This window comes from Drosophila obscura, unplaced genomic scaffold (genome assembly GCF_018151105.1).
Source record: "Drosophila obscura isolate BZ-5 IFL unplaced genomic scaffold, ASM1815110v1 contig_151, whole genome shotgun sequence".
Lineage (NCBI taxonomy): Eukaryota > Metazoa > Arthropoda > Insecta > Diptera > Drosophilidae > Drosophila > Drosophila obscura.
In genome coordinates, this window is record NW_024542737.1 from 1,540,174 (window position 1) to 1,554,398 (window position 14,225).

Sequence of the window (14,225 nt, forward strand, 5' to 3'; positions counted from 1 at the left end):
GTGGGCCATAGAAACGAAACGAAATTTATAAAAACGTTTGTTTTCGTAATACAATTTTGATTACTTCTTTGACGCCGCTGAGTCCCGGGTCGGGGACCATTGATGGGCTTTGTCTCAGCTCCGGCCTCATTGTCCGTCTCTAAGCGTTTTGATTTATTGTCGGCGGCGGGCGCCGCAGCCAACAAAAGCCCAAAGCTACTGTTGGGCATTGGATTGGGCGGGATACGGCCCATTTGGCAATATCTTTGCTGTAATTGTAGCAGTAATAATAGCCATGATTCCCGATGATGATGCCAAAGCCAAACAAGCAATCATTGACATCACAGATGCAACAGGCACAGGGGCGCTTTAAGGGAGGGTTACGAGTACTCTAAAATGCCCAATGGGATAAGATATCAAAATAGACTGCAATCCCCCCTTAGACTACGCCCCTGCACGACTTACACAGGGCCAGAGAAGAGACAACCCACCCATCATCAGGCTAGGAAGCTGACTCTTTGATCGTCCAAAGCCAAATGGCGGTAAAAATGCTCAAATGCGGAACCAATAAGCTGACATAATTTCCTTTGATGGCTTTTGCTTGGGCCCAAACGTAATTACATTCCAGAGACATCGAAAAGATATGGTTACGGTTTGGCTTTCAATGGGATTTCAGGGTAATTAGCGCACTATTTACAGAAGACCATAGACGCTGGATAGTAGATGGGCTACCATTCAAGGATGATCGTTATCTGTAGGACCTACTAAAACATTCCACAGTATGCCGCAAGACCGTACAAATTCGACTCCGCGAGATCACAACCCGATGATCTAATCAATGATCGTGTTAATCGCTGAACAGGCTTAAATGACAAAAGTTCATCGATCACTGACTCCGGAGATCGACTCATCTTCATTGATCTGTCAACTCAACGTATGGCCGGGTGTGACTCGATCCAGCCAAAATCTCAATGCAGCCCGACCCGCCCCAGCAGGCAGGCTTCGAATGGTTTTGTTTTGTGTCAAAGTTGTTTTTTGGGACTGATCTGACGACAGTCGCTGTGAGAACAGGATCTGTCGGATCAGTGATAAATGGTTCGCATAAATTATGCATTGTTAGCATAATACTATATTTGACGAAAATCAAGCCAAACCTGTCAACTCAAAATAAAACAAAACCAAACACATTCGTTTTCAATTTCCATTTGCATTTTGAGTGCGTGTGTTTCCATTTGAATACCCTCCCTCCCATGGGGTATTCTGACAACAACATCCAGTCTGTTTCTACGAAAACTAGTTCCTCAATGTAAATGATTTCCCTCTGAAACGTTCCACAGGCAGTGTACTCCTAAGTTGTAGTAGTATAAGAGTATGCAAAGGTTCAGCCGCAAAGCTACTAATTTTACATATTTATGCTAAGTTTGTGTCTAGCTGGAGTCGTTTGGTTTTGCTTTGAATATGCTCGGGCGGAATGTTAAGCGACTGTGGGCTGAATATTGGATGCGGGAGTCTGCGGAATGGGAAGGCTGTGAATCGGTTCAGATCAGGGCAGATGGGGCGGTGCGGCTGACCTTGAACGTCATTGGCAATACGTCAGTGTGTAAGTGTAGACCGACTAGTATGCAAAAAAAAGTCGGCAATTACAACAATTATTTTCCACTGCTTTCCGGTTGCACCAGACAATGGAAATGCGATTCTACAAATAGCAAGAAATAAGGAGGGACTCCTATCTTTCTGAATCCAAGCCCTCTATGATGCTCCTCTGGCAACTAAATGATATTATGATCCGATTTTGATATATTTTCCCCGAGTTGTGTAAAATGAGGAGTGCAGACCCCTGGGAAGTGTCAAACAGTAAACAAAACAGTATAGGCAGTCCACATATCCAGCATTTCCCTTGCTTATATTCCCTGGAAGCTGCTGCCGCTGCCGCTGCCACTGCCAACGCCAGAGCCACTGCCACAGCCACAGCCAGAAGCAGAAGCAGAGCCATGCTCCAAGTCAAGCTCCAACCCGCTGCCAAGTTTATTGAAACCGCAGAACTCGTGAGCTGCGGACGTGTCTCGCTCGATCGCACCGCGCACCTGTTAATCTCCGTTCGCTCTCTCTCTCTGGCACTCTCACTCTCAATCTCTCGATTGACTCCTCTTCGCTGTTAGCTGCATCGTCGGACGCGCGTCTTGTCTTGCGGATTCGTGATATCGTGTCGCAGTTTGATTGAATTTGATGTGAATAGTAGGGAGAAGAGGCTGGAATATTACATATTATTTGTATTTGGCAATACTGTTGTGCACACGCCGCCGCCGGCTTCGCTTGCCGTTGTCGTTGTCGTCGCCTCCGATTTTGCCATCGCCGCGGCTCCGATCATTGTTATTCTGCTCCTACGCGATAATTATTCGAACTCGTTCGCGGATTTCGACTCTGTATTTGGGCAATGCCCAATTCTAAATTGTTAATTGCGTGACAAAGACAACAAATAAAAAAACAGCGAGAAACAACGAGCAACAACGAGCAACTGTAATTCCTCCCCCACCCACGAAAATGCAAATCGATATGAACAAATCACAGAGTGGCGGCAGCTCTGCCAGCATTACCGCTATGCTGATGCTGCTGCTCCTCAGCGTCCACGCAGCCGTTGGAAGGCCTGGTATAAAAATAGAAAAATAGTAGTAAAATAACAGCAACAACAAACGTAGCATTATCGTAGATATGTATACCGTTTCGATTGCGTTATCGGCATCGCATTCAATTCGCACGGATATGCGAATCCGATATTCGCTTGTAATCTCTCTCTATCTGTCTCTTTGTCTCTTGCGCATCTGTTTCGTTTTTTGTCTACTTTATGCATGTCTACGCATGCGCATGTCTAACCGTTTTTGAATGTATATATTATACGATTGTTCGGAGGAAGCTTGGATAGAGCATGGAAAAAGTCCAAGCTTCCTTCGAACTGCAAGTGTTACTAATTTTATGTGTTTACCCCTACCCTACCACCCTACCACCCCCACTGTCCCTATCACTTTGTGTCGCTCTTAGAACTTTGCCTCCCACTCTCACCGAAATCACATTCCACAACTAAAATCATTTCCCTCTACTCCCAACCACTTATGTGTATATACTCAGCTCGCAAATGACCTCCAATCATGCTCATGACCCACATTGTGGGGCACATAAGAGTCTATCTCTTAGTCTCCTCTTATTCCTGCCTTGAAGGAATCCAGCTGCACTTTGCCTTCGCTCTTCAAATGCGTTGAAAAAGATACTTCAATTTAATCTGTTTTTATTTGATAAACAAACTGTTTGGGGCTCGAGAAAATTAGGCGTAGATCATTATCCCCGGACCCAAGCGAAATCAAGTAGCCGCTGCAAAAACAAACAGAGACGGCATCCAATTTCCAATGGCAGTCCCATCCGAAAACTGAAATTTGAGCAGAGATGCTGATGTTGATGGCTGTGTATCCAAGAAAAATAAAGCTACAGAAACATCATCAGCAGCAGCAGCAGCAGCGGCGGCGGCAGATGTTATGCAAGCGACACCAAGCGACAGATAACGTGACTGGCAAGGCTTCCACTAAGTCGTTGTCGATCTTCCTCCTCCTCGTCTTCGCCTCAGGCAGGGACAAAACTCGGTGGAGGGGCACACAGAAGGGGCATACGACCTCTGGGACGAGCTGCTTCCCATTCTCCAACCACCCTGAGTAGGGGCCCAAGCCCCAGTCCCAGCCCCGGCCCATCAGAGCAGAGGTCTATAAATTTAGCGACGCTTTCGAGAAGACGATTTGTTAACAGAGTTGTTTACACCAGCTACAATCTGCTGTTGATGGGGCTCTTTTTAGGTCATGGGGCCACAAATGGGAAGCTCAAAACCAAAACAAAAACAAATACACAGAAAAAAAAGAAGCATTTATGAGCGATAGGCCAGGACAGGTTGGAATGGTTATAGGGATATGGCTAGAGGAGTGCTGCAACCCCCCAGACAACTATTCCGCTTAATTGGATAATACGCAGACTGAAACCAAATATATATTATTAGGCATCACCTAATGCTCTGAGTATTTCCTTAATGGACTTCTATGGTTGTTCACACCGAAATTTGTCTGTTGTGGACTTCGAATTTTGCCAATCAATGGAGTTATCGCAATGAATGGACCCGTACGTGATAATTAGCAAATTCGTACGGCCTGGGGACTGCACTCCCCCCTCATCCTGCGGGGCCTCAATGGGTGAATCGTGCTTTATTTTCGCTTTTCATGATTAATGGCTCGACTTGAGCTTATCGTAATTAAAACACAATGGGATATCAACCAGTTATAGATACAGATGAAGATATGTGCATACTGTAGTAGACTCACGAGAGCGGCAGTAACTTGATTTCGTCATAGAAAATCACATTTCGTTTTGCAATCGATTGCCACAGCAGGCAGGCACTCTCGGTACTCGACTACGAGTACGAGTTTGTATTTTCCAATTCTTCAAAAGAGCACCCGACACTGCCATCAGCGCCATCTAGAACCGTTCGTTTTATTCCAAATAATTTCAATAAATATTTATGTTTGCGTATTTGTGGGAGAGTCTCAGTTTTCTTTCACCTGGCATTTCCATGCGATCTGGCTGCCCATCCGATCGTAGCAATCGATTCAAGTGCAATAAACACGCGCTTTGCGTCTGATTTGTTTAAAAACAAGGTATTATTTACACACTCGTTTTGTTTATTGGGATTTTTATGACTTTTGACACATTTTTCGCGTCGAGTTCGTCGAGTGTGTGGGGGGCTGGGACTGGGGCTGGCATTCAGCCCAATAAGTCGATAACTCAAGGCCCTCAGAGAGGATGATACAAAACGAAGATTAATCAAAATCCATTACAATTTTTTGCTGATTTTTGATTTCAGCTGAAGGTTGACTAAACACAGAAACTTGTCAAAAAAAAAAAACATCCAAAACAAACAAAAAGAGAGAAACATCAACGGCATCGACAATCAGGCATGTACAGACAGACAGACAGACAAAACTGTACAATTGTACAATTGGCAAGTGCAAAATACGAATATTTCCAAGCAGAAATCCCATTGTCTTTGGGGCTTGTGGGGGTGCAGATGTCGTGAAGCTGTCAATCAATTAAAATTAAATTGAATAAACATAAACGGAGGAGGAGTTGAAGATGGAGTTGTCGCTGGCGATGGTGATGGAGATGGCGCTGGAGATGGAGACAAGCAAAATTAATTGGCCTGAACTTGAGGCCTGGTCTCAGGCGGAAGTGTGGCTGTGATGGAATTTCAATTACCAAAACACTTTGTGCCCCAATGAGTAATGGTGGATGCTTGTATCTTCATCGGATCGCTAGATCGCTCGCAGGCATTCATATTTATGAGTACGAGAGTGTGCGATGGGTTCAGAAAGGGAGGAGAGTTCAGGGCTTCCAGCAATGATAAGCCAGAACCCACCTCGAATGCAAATCACAATCGCATTGTACGAGTATTTGTACATATATAAAATGTATAATATGCACATATGCTTAGTAGCCGGAACTAACTAGAGCCAGAGTCAGAGCCAGAGCCAGAGCCAAAGACTTAGCAAATCGAATGAATGGAACGCCCATCATGATCTGGCATTCAGTTTGATGCTTAGTCACAGACGAGTTCCGAGCAGAAACCGCATTTCCAGAATTCCCCCCACCTACAGAGCGGTTGAGGGGGACCGAGTGACTTATTAAAATATTATTCAGTTATTCCGACGTAAACAGGAATCGAGAAATCGAGGCAGGGATCACAAATCAGAAATCGGAGATCAGATCGCCACTTGGCTGGGAACTGAGAGCTGAGCTGAGAACCTTGCAAGCCCCCAAGTAAATTGTTATTAATTATTCGCACTCGGCACGAGCGCAGCCCCGTGTACCCAGCCTCCAACACATAACGAAAATGCTGTCGGGAGGGTCGTCAATGATTAACAATTAATTTGGCCATTGAATTGTCCCGCTTGTGCCGGGCCTGTCACATGGCTTCCCACAGTAGCAGGGGCAGAACAATGAGTACCTCATACGCCGATTGGGTGGCGAGGGTACAGGGTACAGTGCGTTTCGTGCATCCGAAACAGCTCAGCACAAGTTTATTAATTGATCGGGTTTTCCTACCTGCGGGTCTTTCCCCCTATACTATTTTTGCTTTCCTTTCTATGGCAGCTGTGCCATAGCTGGACCCACAATAAGAGGCCCAAACAAAAGACTTGGGCAACGAACTTGATGGCCATTTTGCTTGCATGCCGTTGAACACCTGTCCCACCCACACAATCGCACAATCGCACAACCGCACATCATCCACACCTTCCACACTTACACACACAAACGTCTAGAGTGACTAACTTTTAAAATTGAATTTTATTTGGTGGCAGACCTTTGTGTAACTAACAGCAGCCACATTGCACGGCAAACACCTTCACAGCAACAGCAGCAACAGCAGCACCACCGTCACAACAGTCGCAACAGAATCACCCATCCAGAGGGGACATCCATCCAAATGTATGGCCCATCTCAGTCAATGTCAATCAATCAGCGACAAGCGGCAAGTGGCAGGCAAATTGCCCAAGAGCCGCCCGCTGCTGACTCATCTGTCACCGAGAAACCACCATCAGCTACCCCATAGTCCTCCGCTCTGTCCTCTTCTGCTTTTGCTTCTGCGCATCTGCATCTGCTTCTGACATCTTTCAACTCTCTGAAGAGCTGGGCTCGGAAAGTTTTGCAAGCCACTTAACCCAGCAACCTTCTCCTCCCGCAGATGTACGGCCCTCGCCATTCGCCTTAGAGCTGCAGCCGCCACTGGCGCAGCCGGCGGAGGCATTCAATGGGGCCGGAGTGGGCGAACAGAGGGCCGTCGACAGCTACGGCAATCCGATCGCGGGCCTGCGTCCCATTGACACGCCCGACGGGCGCAAGGTGGTCAGTGCCCAGGGCCTCCAGTTCGAGATACCCACCTACGCGTCCGGCATCACGGAGATCCGACAGCCGGCGGATGATCTGCTCCCGCCCCACATTGGTGAGTTGACAACAGCAACAGCGGCAGAGGCAGCGGCAGCGGCAGCCCGAGCGACGGCCAGAACCACGCGAGGAGCAGCGACCAGCGGTGCAGCAGGGACCGCGACCGATGCCCCACAAACACTGACAGGAACAGACACAAACGCCTTGGTTGCACCACTCACAAGCAATAGCACCCGCACCAGCACCCGCTCACCCACACCCACACCCACACCCACTAGCACCACTCATGTAGAACCACTAACCACAGAAACAAATGAAATTGGGGGAAAGCTCGTCAAGCGCGACTCACCTGAAACCAACAGCAATGCCAGTTCCAGTTCCACTTCCACCCAATATGCCATTGCCCCGCCCAGTCCCAGTCATTCTCCTCCCACCTTCACCCTGCTCCGTCTGAATCCGTTTGCCCCCAACTCGCCCATCACACTGATTAGTTCAGCATCCCATGCCAGCCGCAGTCACAGTCCAAGTCCCAGTCCCAGTCCTAGTCCCAGTCCCAGTCTCAAACTCTGTCCTTGCCCCTCGCCCACTCCCTCTCCCGCACACTCTGCGAACCCAAAGCCAGGACCCAGAGCTCTGTTAGATGTGAAATACTCAAATACGAATCCTTCCCAACTAGATGCCATCGCAGTGGGCCTGGCCCCGCCCACGGACACGAGCACCGATCCGAACTCATTCGCACCAGCCCCAGAATCTGCATCTGCATCCGCACCAGCACCAATACCAGCCACATCACTAACACCTCCAAAGCATAGCCCATCCCCCACCACGACGACTGTCACAACGGATGTGGAGGTGGAACAGGCCCAGCTAGTGCCGATTCAGCAGCAGCAGCAACAGCAGGAGGAGAGTGCCCAGGAGCCGCTGGTGGCCAGTGGAACACTGCCCGAGTACATCCGAGAGCTGCAGCGCCAGGATCCGGACATTGGCGGTCCAGTGCCATGGACACCGGCACCGAATGCAGCACCTCTGAGTGTCATCGCCTGGGATCTGTTGCCGCCGCATCTCACGGACCCTGCCCCAACCTCCGAGCCACTGATAATCACCGAGCAACAGCCGACGAGGTACGTGCAGGGAGTGGAGGATCCTGCCAGCCACAACATACACCTGAGTCTGAGCAGCGGCGATGCCCTGACCCCGGCGGACCCTGTGCCCCAACAGACGCAGACGCAGGGTCAGGTGTCGGTCGTGCCGCTGCAGCGGGATGGACCGGAAGCTCATGGAACCAATGCGCATGTGGGCAGCACGACGCCGAGCAATGCGGGAGGAAGGTTCCCCAATCGGCATCGCGGAACGGCCCACTATAGCACCACCAGAAGCACTACCACGACGCCAAGGCCGCGCAGCACCAGCATCAGCACCACTCAACAACCCCAACCGACGACGACAACAAAAACAACAACAACCAGCACAACCAGAAGGACAACCACCACACCAAGACCAGTCACAACAACAACAACAAGGAGAACGACGACGGTGCAGCCAACGCCGCGCAGCACCACCCCATTGGATCCATCGACCTTCTACAAGCTGGACAACAATGAGGAGTACGCGTACACGCTGCCGCCTTGGCTGCAGGCAGTCACCGATCCGGACCTGGACGTGGCCGTCACCTTCATCGTGCCCACGGACAATGACCAGTACAACCACACGCTGGCCGAGGATCTGGAGCCGCCGTACGAGCCGTACGTGGATCTGAACAACATTCAGCTGACGCCGCCCCCGACGGCAAGGCCTCCACCACTGCCCACCACCAAAAGCAGCACAACCACAACCACAACCAGTACCAGTACCACAAGAGCTCCAACGACGACGACGACGACGGGCACTCGACGTCCGACCACGCTGCGAACCACCAATGCACCCTCCATACCCACAACGCACAGCACCCAACCACAGAAACCGCACACAACAAAACCACAGCAAACGAAACTGATCACAACCACCCACCACACAGATCTCCTGGATGGGGCAAGGGCAGGCACGCCCACGGCAGCGGAGGACAACCCCTTTGATTCGTCCACAGTGCCGGCCTGGCTGCGGGATTTCGATTATCCGGATGTGGGACCAGGAGTGCCCTATAATCCGGACAACTTCAAGGAGCCAGCATTCGACGCAGGCGGCGGGAGGTAGTAAGCCAAATGACTTTAGGCCCCAGGGCTTTGAGGCCACAACCCCACGCTTCCCGTCCACCCCACCAACACCAGTCCCGACCAGAGCAGCCTCCTCCGCTTTTCCATCCAAAGTCACGCTTCCGCTTCCAGGCACCGTCCAAGGCATCGAGAGCAGTCCCAGCAGCTCCAACGAGAGCCCAGAGCCGCCGTTGGTACTGGTGCCGCCAGCTGACCAGCCCAGCGATGAGACGAGCAGCTCCGTCCCACAAAATCCTAGTACAAACTCTATCACCAATTTTGCAGCACGCTTTGATCCCCAAGGCATTCAGTCCGCCGCGCCCACCCAGGCCCCAAAGGTCACCGTCACCGAAGATCAGTTCCCGCCCTTCAATGGCGTCGGCTCCACTGATGGCGTCACCAAGAAGGTGGAGTACAAGAAGAGCGACGAGGGAAAGGTGATCAGCACCCCCATCAGTGGACAGCGCAAAGGTGAGTACGGCCACTCAAAGGTTACCCGAGAGATCTCCATCTGATTGATTCGTTCTTCAGATACGTCAACGCCACCCACCAACACGGGCAAGTATACGGGAGGATTTGGAGCACCGCCAGGTCTGCTGCGTCCCCAGGCCACAGGCACTTCCGGCTCCGGCGCCAACACTAGTCCGGCAGCCAACAGCCCGGACAGCAATGGAGGCATCTACGTGGCCGGCAGCCAGCACGAATTTAGCAACACGCTCAAGGCAAACAGAGCTCGTCCCACCGTCAACCCGGGTCGCTACACCGGCGGCTTCGGTGCACCCATCGGTGTTCTCTCTGTTCAGGCCGAGCCGAGACCCTTCCAGCAGTCACAGCAGACACAGCAGCAGCAGACACAGCAGCAGCATCATCAAGTGGCCAGCGCTGGCTCCAGCAGCCATTCGAGCCGGTTTGGAGGCCCTCCCGGGGTGCTAATCCCATTCGACAATGTGCAGCGTGCTGGCGGCCAGTAGGCCAGTAGGCCAGTGGGCCAGAGGGCGGTCACAGATCCCCGCAAACACTTTAAATTATTTATAATCTAAGTACGTGTACTTATGTTAAAGCTTAGTAAGTTGTTGATAAGGCAACTATTCCCATCCCCCCCGCTGACCCTTTTGTAGCAACAATCTATGCGAACCCTCCGGGTGTATTCGAGTTTCCATGTTGTACGTAGCATAAGCTTACACGAATGCGAAACGCTCCTTAAACAATAAATCGCCTGTCGACTATCGAAATGAGCAAAAAGTAATGAAATGGAAACAGGTGCAGAAAGAGCATGAGTGCGACGATTCCAATTAAATTTAATAGCTAAAGGAAGAATACACTGAAGACGACGTAAATTTGGAATGATTAAGAACGAGATCGCAGTTGGGGCACCTACTCTTATCACCAGTGGCTTCTGTAGAACTTGCACACGCGAATAATGCATACGCAATGGACAACTGAAAGTGAGGGGAGAAACAAGGAATCGATATCGATGCAAAGCCAGTGGAACACCCACCTGGAGCGAGTATTGTCAACAGCATAGCACATGGGAAAATGTGACTCGTAGTTTTCCCCACCAAGAACAACCATCTGATATCCTGCAGAGGCAATGGAGGCTATGTACTGGGCAGGACTGCAGCGAATACTCACCTTCGACAATCCAATCATTAGGAGAGTCCCAGACAATAAGTGAATTATGCTGGCAGCAAGGACGACTGACCAAATCGCTAATTTATATGTGGCGCTACGACTATTCAGAACGAGAAGATCTGAAAATATTTGTGGATTACCAGTCAGTTTTCTCTTGCCGATCAAATCGCACCTCTGCCATGAATTCTGCCATCCTTCTGCGTCCAAGCATAGTATTTGTGAATTTGTACAGATGCTAGTATTATACACATGAAGGACGTGGCTATGTTCCACCCTGCAAAGAACCAGCAGCACTGCTTGTCATTCATGCAGGTGGAACACTCACATTCTTCACACATTTTGGACACTACGATATGAATTATCAATTTGGGACTTAACGTATACCCCAACGCTCACTCTAATACATTTCTTTGAAGATCTCTGAGATGTCTAGCTATGGACTCTTGTTGCTTAGAGTTACTCATATTTATTTGTTAAAACACATCGACGATAAGCATGACTTGGCGCGGAACAGATTACAGATTAGCCTTCATCAGGGGCTTCAGATATGTCTCAAAGGACTTCTGGACCGGCTTTTGGTTCATGGTGCTGCGTTTGGCCGAATCGAAGAGTCGGGGATAGACATTGCCATCATAGCTGCCCAGCACCGAGTTGAGGACGCGATCATGGAAGCCGAAGCCGTCGCAAACGGCCACTGCATTGGGACGGAACTTATCCAGAGCCACCTCCAAGCGTTTCTGCAGCGACTTGAGGTCTGCATCGGTGAGGCTGATAAACTGGGATCGGAGGTTGGAATTAGTCGATCTATGGCATCACTTCACAGCATGTAACTTACTCTCAGAACATCGTTTAGGTTATTGAGCACAGTCTGGACCAGGAAGAGTTCCAGAACATTCTCCAAAACCTTGTTGAGAGCCGCCGACCGCTTCTGGGCCTTGGGTCCTGTGACTTGTTCGAGGAATGTTTGGCAAACAAACTGACGGCCATGCAGCTATAATTTGTTTGAACAGAAGATAATGACTAGTCGATACAACAGAGAATGGACCCACCTCTGCTGCACGGGCGAGTTCAATGCCTGTGTTATTCGCCGCCACACCCTGCGACTGGCCACTGGCCATGCGCTCTGCTAGGTTCTCGAAGGCAATGCGAGTCTTCCTGAAAATGAGGAGTTGTTCTAAAACTGGTTACCGAATAAAGTAAGCTGGAACGGAACTAACTGAGCGGCCGTGTATTGCAGGGCCTGGATGATGCACTGCCAGGAGTTGTCCCACTTGGGGAACTGCTTCAGCTGCGTGGATGTCGCAAAGTAGCCGTAGGAGGCAGAGACGGGCTTCTTCTCCACAAAGGCAGCCCAGGCCTTGACCAGCGCGCGTCCAATCTGCAGGAGCAGCACTGTGTTCTCGCCCTCGTAGGTGTAGGCTGCCACAGCGTTCCCGTAGATATTGCTCATGTTGGCCGCCGTGAGGTAGCCATGTCCGCCTGTGGAGAGGCGCAGCCGTTCGATGCCCGCACACCCGTCAGTCGTGCAGAGGACCTTGAGGGCACAGGACAGGATGTGCATGTCGGGCAGTCGGTCGAACTTGCCGCTGTTCGCCTCCTGCACCGTCTGGGCGTAAATCTCCCACATGTGCTCTGCAGCCAGGTGGTAAGCCATGCCGTTGGCTATCTCTGGGAAGAGCTTCAGGCGCTGCGTGACGTGATCAATGATCTGGGGCTCGGGCTGGCTGCAAGGGGACAGGAGTTACTTAACTGGGGGATGGAGAATGTCTCTGAGCACTTACTTGGCCTCGATGGGACTCTGGCGGCGTACGGCCGAGTAGCGGGTGGCAATAGTGGCCGCTTCCAGTAGCAGAGTGGAGGTCAGGTTGACAATCAGGCAGCGCGTGTAGACCATCGTCAGATAGTTGACCCTCGAGGCGGGGCTGGCCTTGAAGGTGCCGTCCTTCTCCACTTTGGCGAACTTCATCAGCATGTTGGTGCGGGGAATGCGTACATTGTCGAGCCCCAAGAAGCCCTGGTTGACAGCCACCATGCCCAGCTTCTTTCCTATCTCTCCGATGTCCACGCCTTGCAGCGGCAAGTGCGTCTCCGCGTCTCGCACTGGCACAATGAACATTTGCACGCCGTGATGGACATCGGCTATGTAAAGCTGGGCCACCACCATGGCATGATTCGCAGTGTGGCCCACTGGCAGGGGGGCAGAGACAGATTAGATCAGATCAGATCAGTGACGGTTGCAAAGTTATCAATGGACACTACTCACAGCCGCCGGGCCACCACTTGTATGCCTCCAAATTGGGAGTCTGCAGAACAAACTCGTCCGTCTTGGGGTCAAAGTCCGCCCGCGTGGCTATTCCGCGCACATTCGTGCCGTGGGCGAGCTCAGTCTGGGCGTAGGTGCCAATGATGTTGCAGTTCTCGGCCGCCTTGCCCCATTTCTCGACCTGCTCCGGCGTGCCTTGACCATTGATCACATCCACGAACATGGTGATGTGCGTGGCCAGTGGGTGGTTGGCGGGAAAGAGACCGTGGCTATGCACATTGTACAGTAAGCCGCTGCACCAGGAAGAGATTAGAGGATTAGCGGACACTTTTTCCAACATGATCGGGTAGTACCTACGGCCAAATGTCGTTGCCGCCTGGGTTGATCTTGTTCTGGAGAGCCTTCAGCTTGACGGCGGCCTCTGCCACTTTCTTCACGCTCGAGTTGTAGACATCCTCGTGCGACATGTACTCATGATTCAGCCCATAGCCATCCTCCAGGTCGCTAAAGATTGCGCTTTCTGTCGAAGAAATTAAAGAACTTATCTTCTGACGTGGATGAGCCCCCCAGTTGCGATAAGCTGTGCGGTGTGCTGTTGCAGCAGCCGCTTATCAAATGAAACTTGGCTGCTATCATTATCTGTTATTGATATAGCAACATTGGTAGTTCACACGCTTAGCAATGTATAAATCTGTTGGACTTTGCCGGTAATTAGAAGAACTCTTTGGACCCGACCCTGATTCGTTTTCTTTTGTTTGAATTGGCCAGTGAAGACGGCCAGCTATAACGTAGCAATTCCCAGATTTTTTGACTTACCGATTTCGCGTTTGGTGTTTAGCTTCTCGTGGCCACCGTGCCACCAGGCAGCAAACTCCTCCACATCAAACTCGGCCCCGGAGCGCTCCTTCACCAGGTCGGGATTGACCGTAGTCGGTATAAGGTTCTTTATGTGCGACATTTGTTCGTTTACCAATTTTACTAACAACTAGCAACGGTAACAGCACTTAAATAGAACGAGCGGAATGTTCCAACAGCTGTGAGTCTCACCAAAGTACTGGATCACTTCTGAGCGAAAGTGGCGCTCTTGGTGCGCGAATTAAAAAGCTTTGTGGGGGGGCAAAGTGCAATTTGGAGCTTTGTAAAGAGAGAATGTCCAGAGAGAGAGAGAGAGAGAGAGCGCCGAAGATAGGCTG

The 14,225-nt window shown here is 50.7% G+C and overlaps 3 protein-coding genes across 5 annotated transcripts; 1 reads left to right on the plus strand and 2 right to left on the minus strand.

Annotated features, from left to right (window-relative positions):
* Window positions 1-1,990: 1,990 nt before the first annotated feature.
* Window positions 1,991-10,369, plus strand: LOC111081194 (uncharacterized protein DDB_G0290587). Of its 2 annotated transcripts, XM_041591848.1 has the most exons (5): window positions 1,991-2,626; window positions 6,749-7,006; window positions 7,625-9,111; window positions 9,173-9,608; window positions 9,669-10,369. In XM_041591848.1, exons 1-5 carry the CDS (start codon window positions 2,521-2,523, stop codon window positions 10,106-10,108), a joined length of 2,727 nt encoding a protein of 908 aa, XP_041447782.1. In that variant the 5' UTR covers window positions 1,991-2,520; the 3' UTR covers window positions 10,109-10,369. The 2 variants fall into 2 exon arrangements, with proteins under 2 accessions (XP_041447782.1, XP_041447781.1); XM_041591847.1 differs by lacking the exons at window positions 6,749-7,006; window positions 9,669-10,369 and having other exon boundaries at window positions 7,625-9,224.
* A 49-nt stretch (window positions 10,370-10,418) lies between these two features.
* LOC121403860 lies at window positions 10,419-11,175 on the minus strand. 2 transcript variants are annotated; one of them, XR_005967519.1, is made up of 4 exons: window positions 10,942-11,175; window positions 10,770-10,869; window positions 10,636-10,717; window positions 10,419-10,576 (listed from the first exon to the last, which is right to left on the minus strand). XR_005967519.1 is itself a non-coding variant. In XM_041591849.1 (4 exons), exons 1-4 carry the CDS (start codon window positions 11,105-11,107, stop codon window positions 10,521-10,523), a joined length of 423 nt encoding a protein of 140 aa, XP_041447783.1. In that variant the 5' UTR covers window positions 11,108-11,170; the 3' UTR covers window positions 10,419-10,520. The 2 variants fall into 2 exon arrangements, 1 of the variants encoding a protein (XP_041447783.1); XM_041591849.1 differs by having other exon boundaries at window positions 10,770-10,888; window positions 10,942-11,170.
* Window positions 11,176-11,215: 40 nt separating this feature from the next.
* LOC111081196 (probable peroxisomal acyl-coenzyme A oxidase 1) lies at window positions 11,216-14,091 on the minus strand. Its single transcript, XM_022377189.2, has 8 exons — window positions 13,849-14,091; window positions 13,390-13,552; window positions 13,033-13,325; window positions 12,551-12,956; window positions 11,987-12,493; window positions 11,819-11,924; window positions 11,605-11,760; window positions 11,216-11,545 (listed from the first exon to the last, which is right to left on the minus strand). The coding sequence occupies exons 1-8, from the start codon at window positions 13,988-13,990 to the stop codon at window positions 11,285-11,287; spliced, it is 2,034 nt and encodes a 677-aa protein (XP_022232881.2). The 5' UTR covers window positions 13,991-14,091; the 3' UTR covers window positions 11,216-11,284.
* Window positions 14,092-14,225: the final 134 nt, after the last annotated feature.

What these genes read in the sequence shown, in the direction of transcription:
- LOC111081194 (XM_041591848.1), top strand. Translation starts at nt 2,521, where the DNA reads ATGCAAATCGATATGAACAAATCACAGAGTGGCGGCAGCTCTGCCAGC. An exon ending in CGCAGCCGTTGGAAGGCCTG is followed by an intron (nt 2,627 to 6,748) that starts GTATAAAAATAG and finishes CTCCTCCCGCAG; the next exon opens with ATGTACGGCCCTCGCCATTC. An exon ending in CGGACAACTTCAAGGAGCCA is followed by an intron (nt 9,112 to 9,172) that starts GCATTCGACGCA and finishes CAGGGCTTTGAG; the next exon opens with GCCACAACCCCACGCTTCCC.
- LOC121403860 (XM_041591849.1), bottom strand. Translation starts at nt 11,107, where the DNA reads ATGTGTGAAGAATGTGAGTGTTCCACCTGCATGAATGACAAGCAGTGC. An exon ending in TGGCAGAATTCATGGCAGAG is followed by an intron (nt 10,889 to 10,941) that starts GTGCGATTTGAT and finishes AAATATTTTCAG; the next exon opens with ATCTTCTCGTTCTGAATAGT. An exon ending in TAATGATTGGATTGTCGAAG is followed by an intron (nt 10,718 to 10,769) that starts GTGAGTATTCGC and finishes TTGCCTCTGCAG; the next exon opens with GATATCAGATGGTTGTTCTT.
- LOC111081196 (XM_022377189.2), bottom strand. Translation starts at nt 13,990, where the DNA reads ATGTCGCACATAAAGAACCTTATACCGACTACGGTCAATCCCGACCTG. An exon ending in CTGCAATACACGGCCGCTCA is followed by an intron (nt 11,925 to 11,986) that starts GTTAGTTCCGTT and finishes CCTCATTTTCAG; the next exon opens with GAAGACTCGCATTGCCTTCG. An exon ending in AACTCGCCCGTGCAGCAGAG is followed by an intron (nt 11,761 to 11,818) that starts GTGGGTCCATTC and finishes AACAAATTATAG; the next exon opens with CTGCATGGCCGTCAGTTTGT.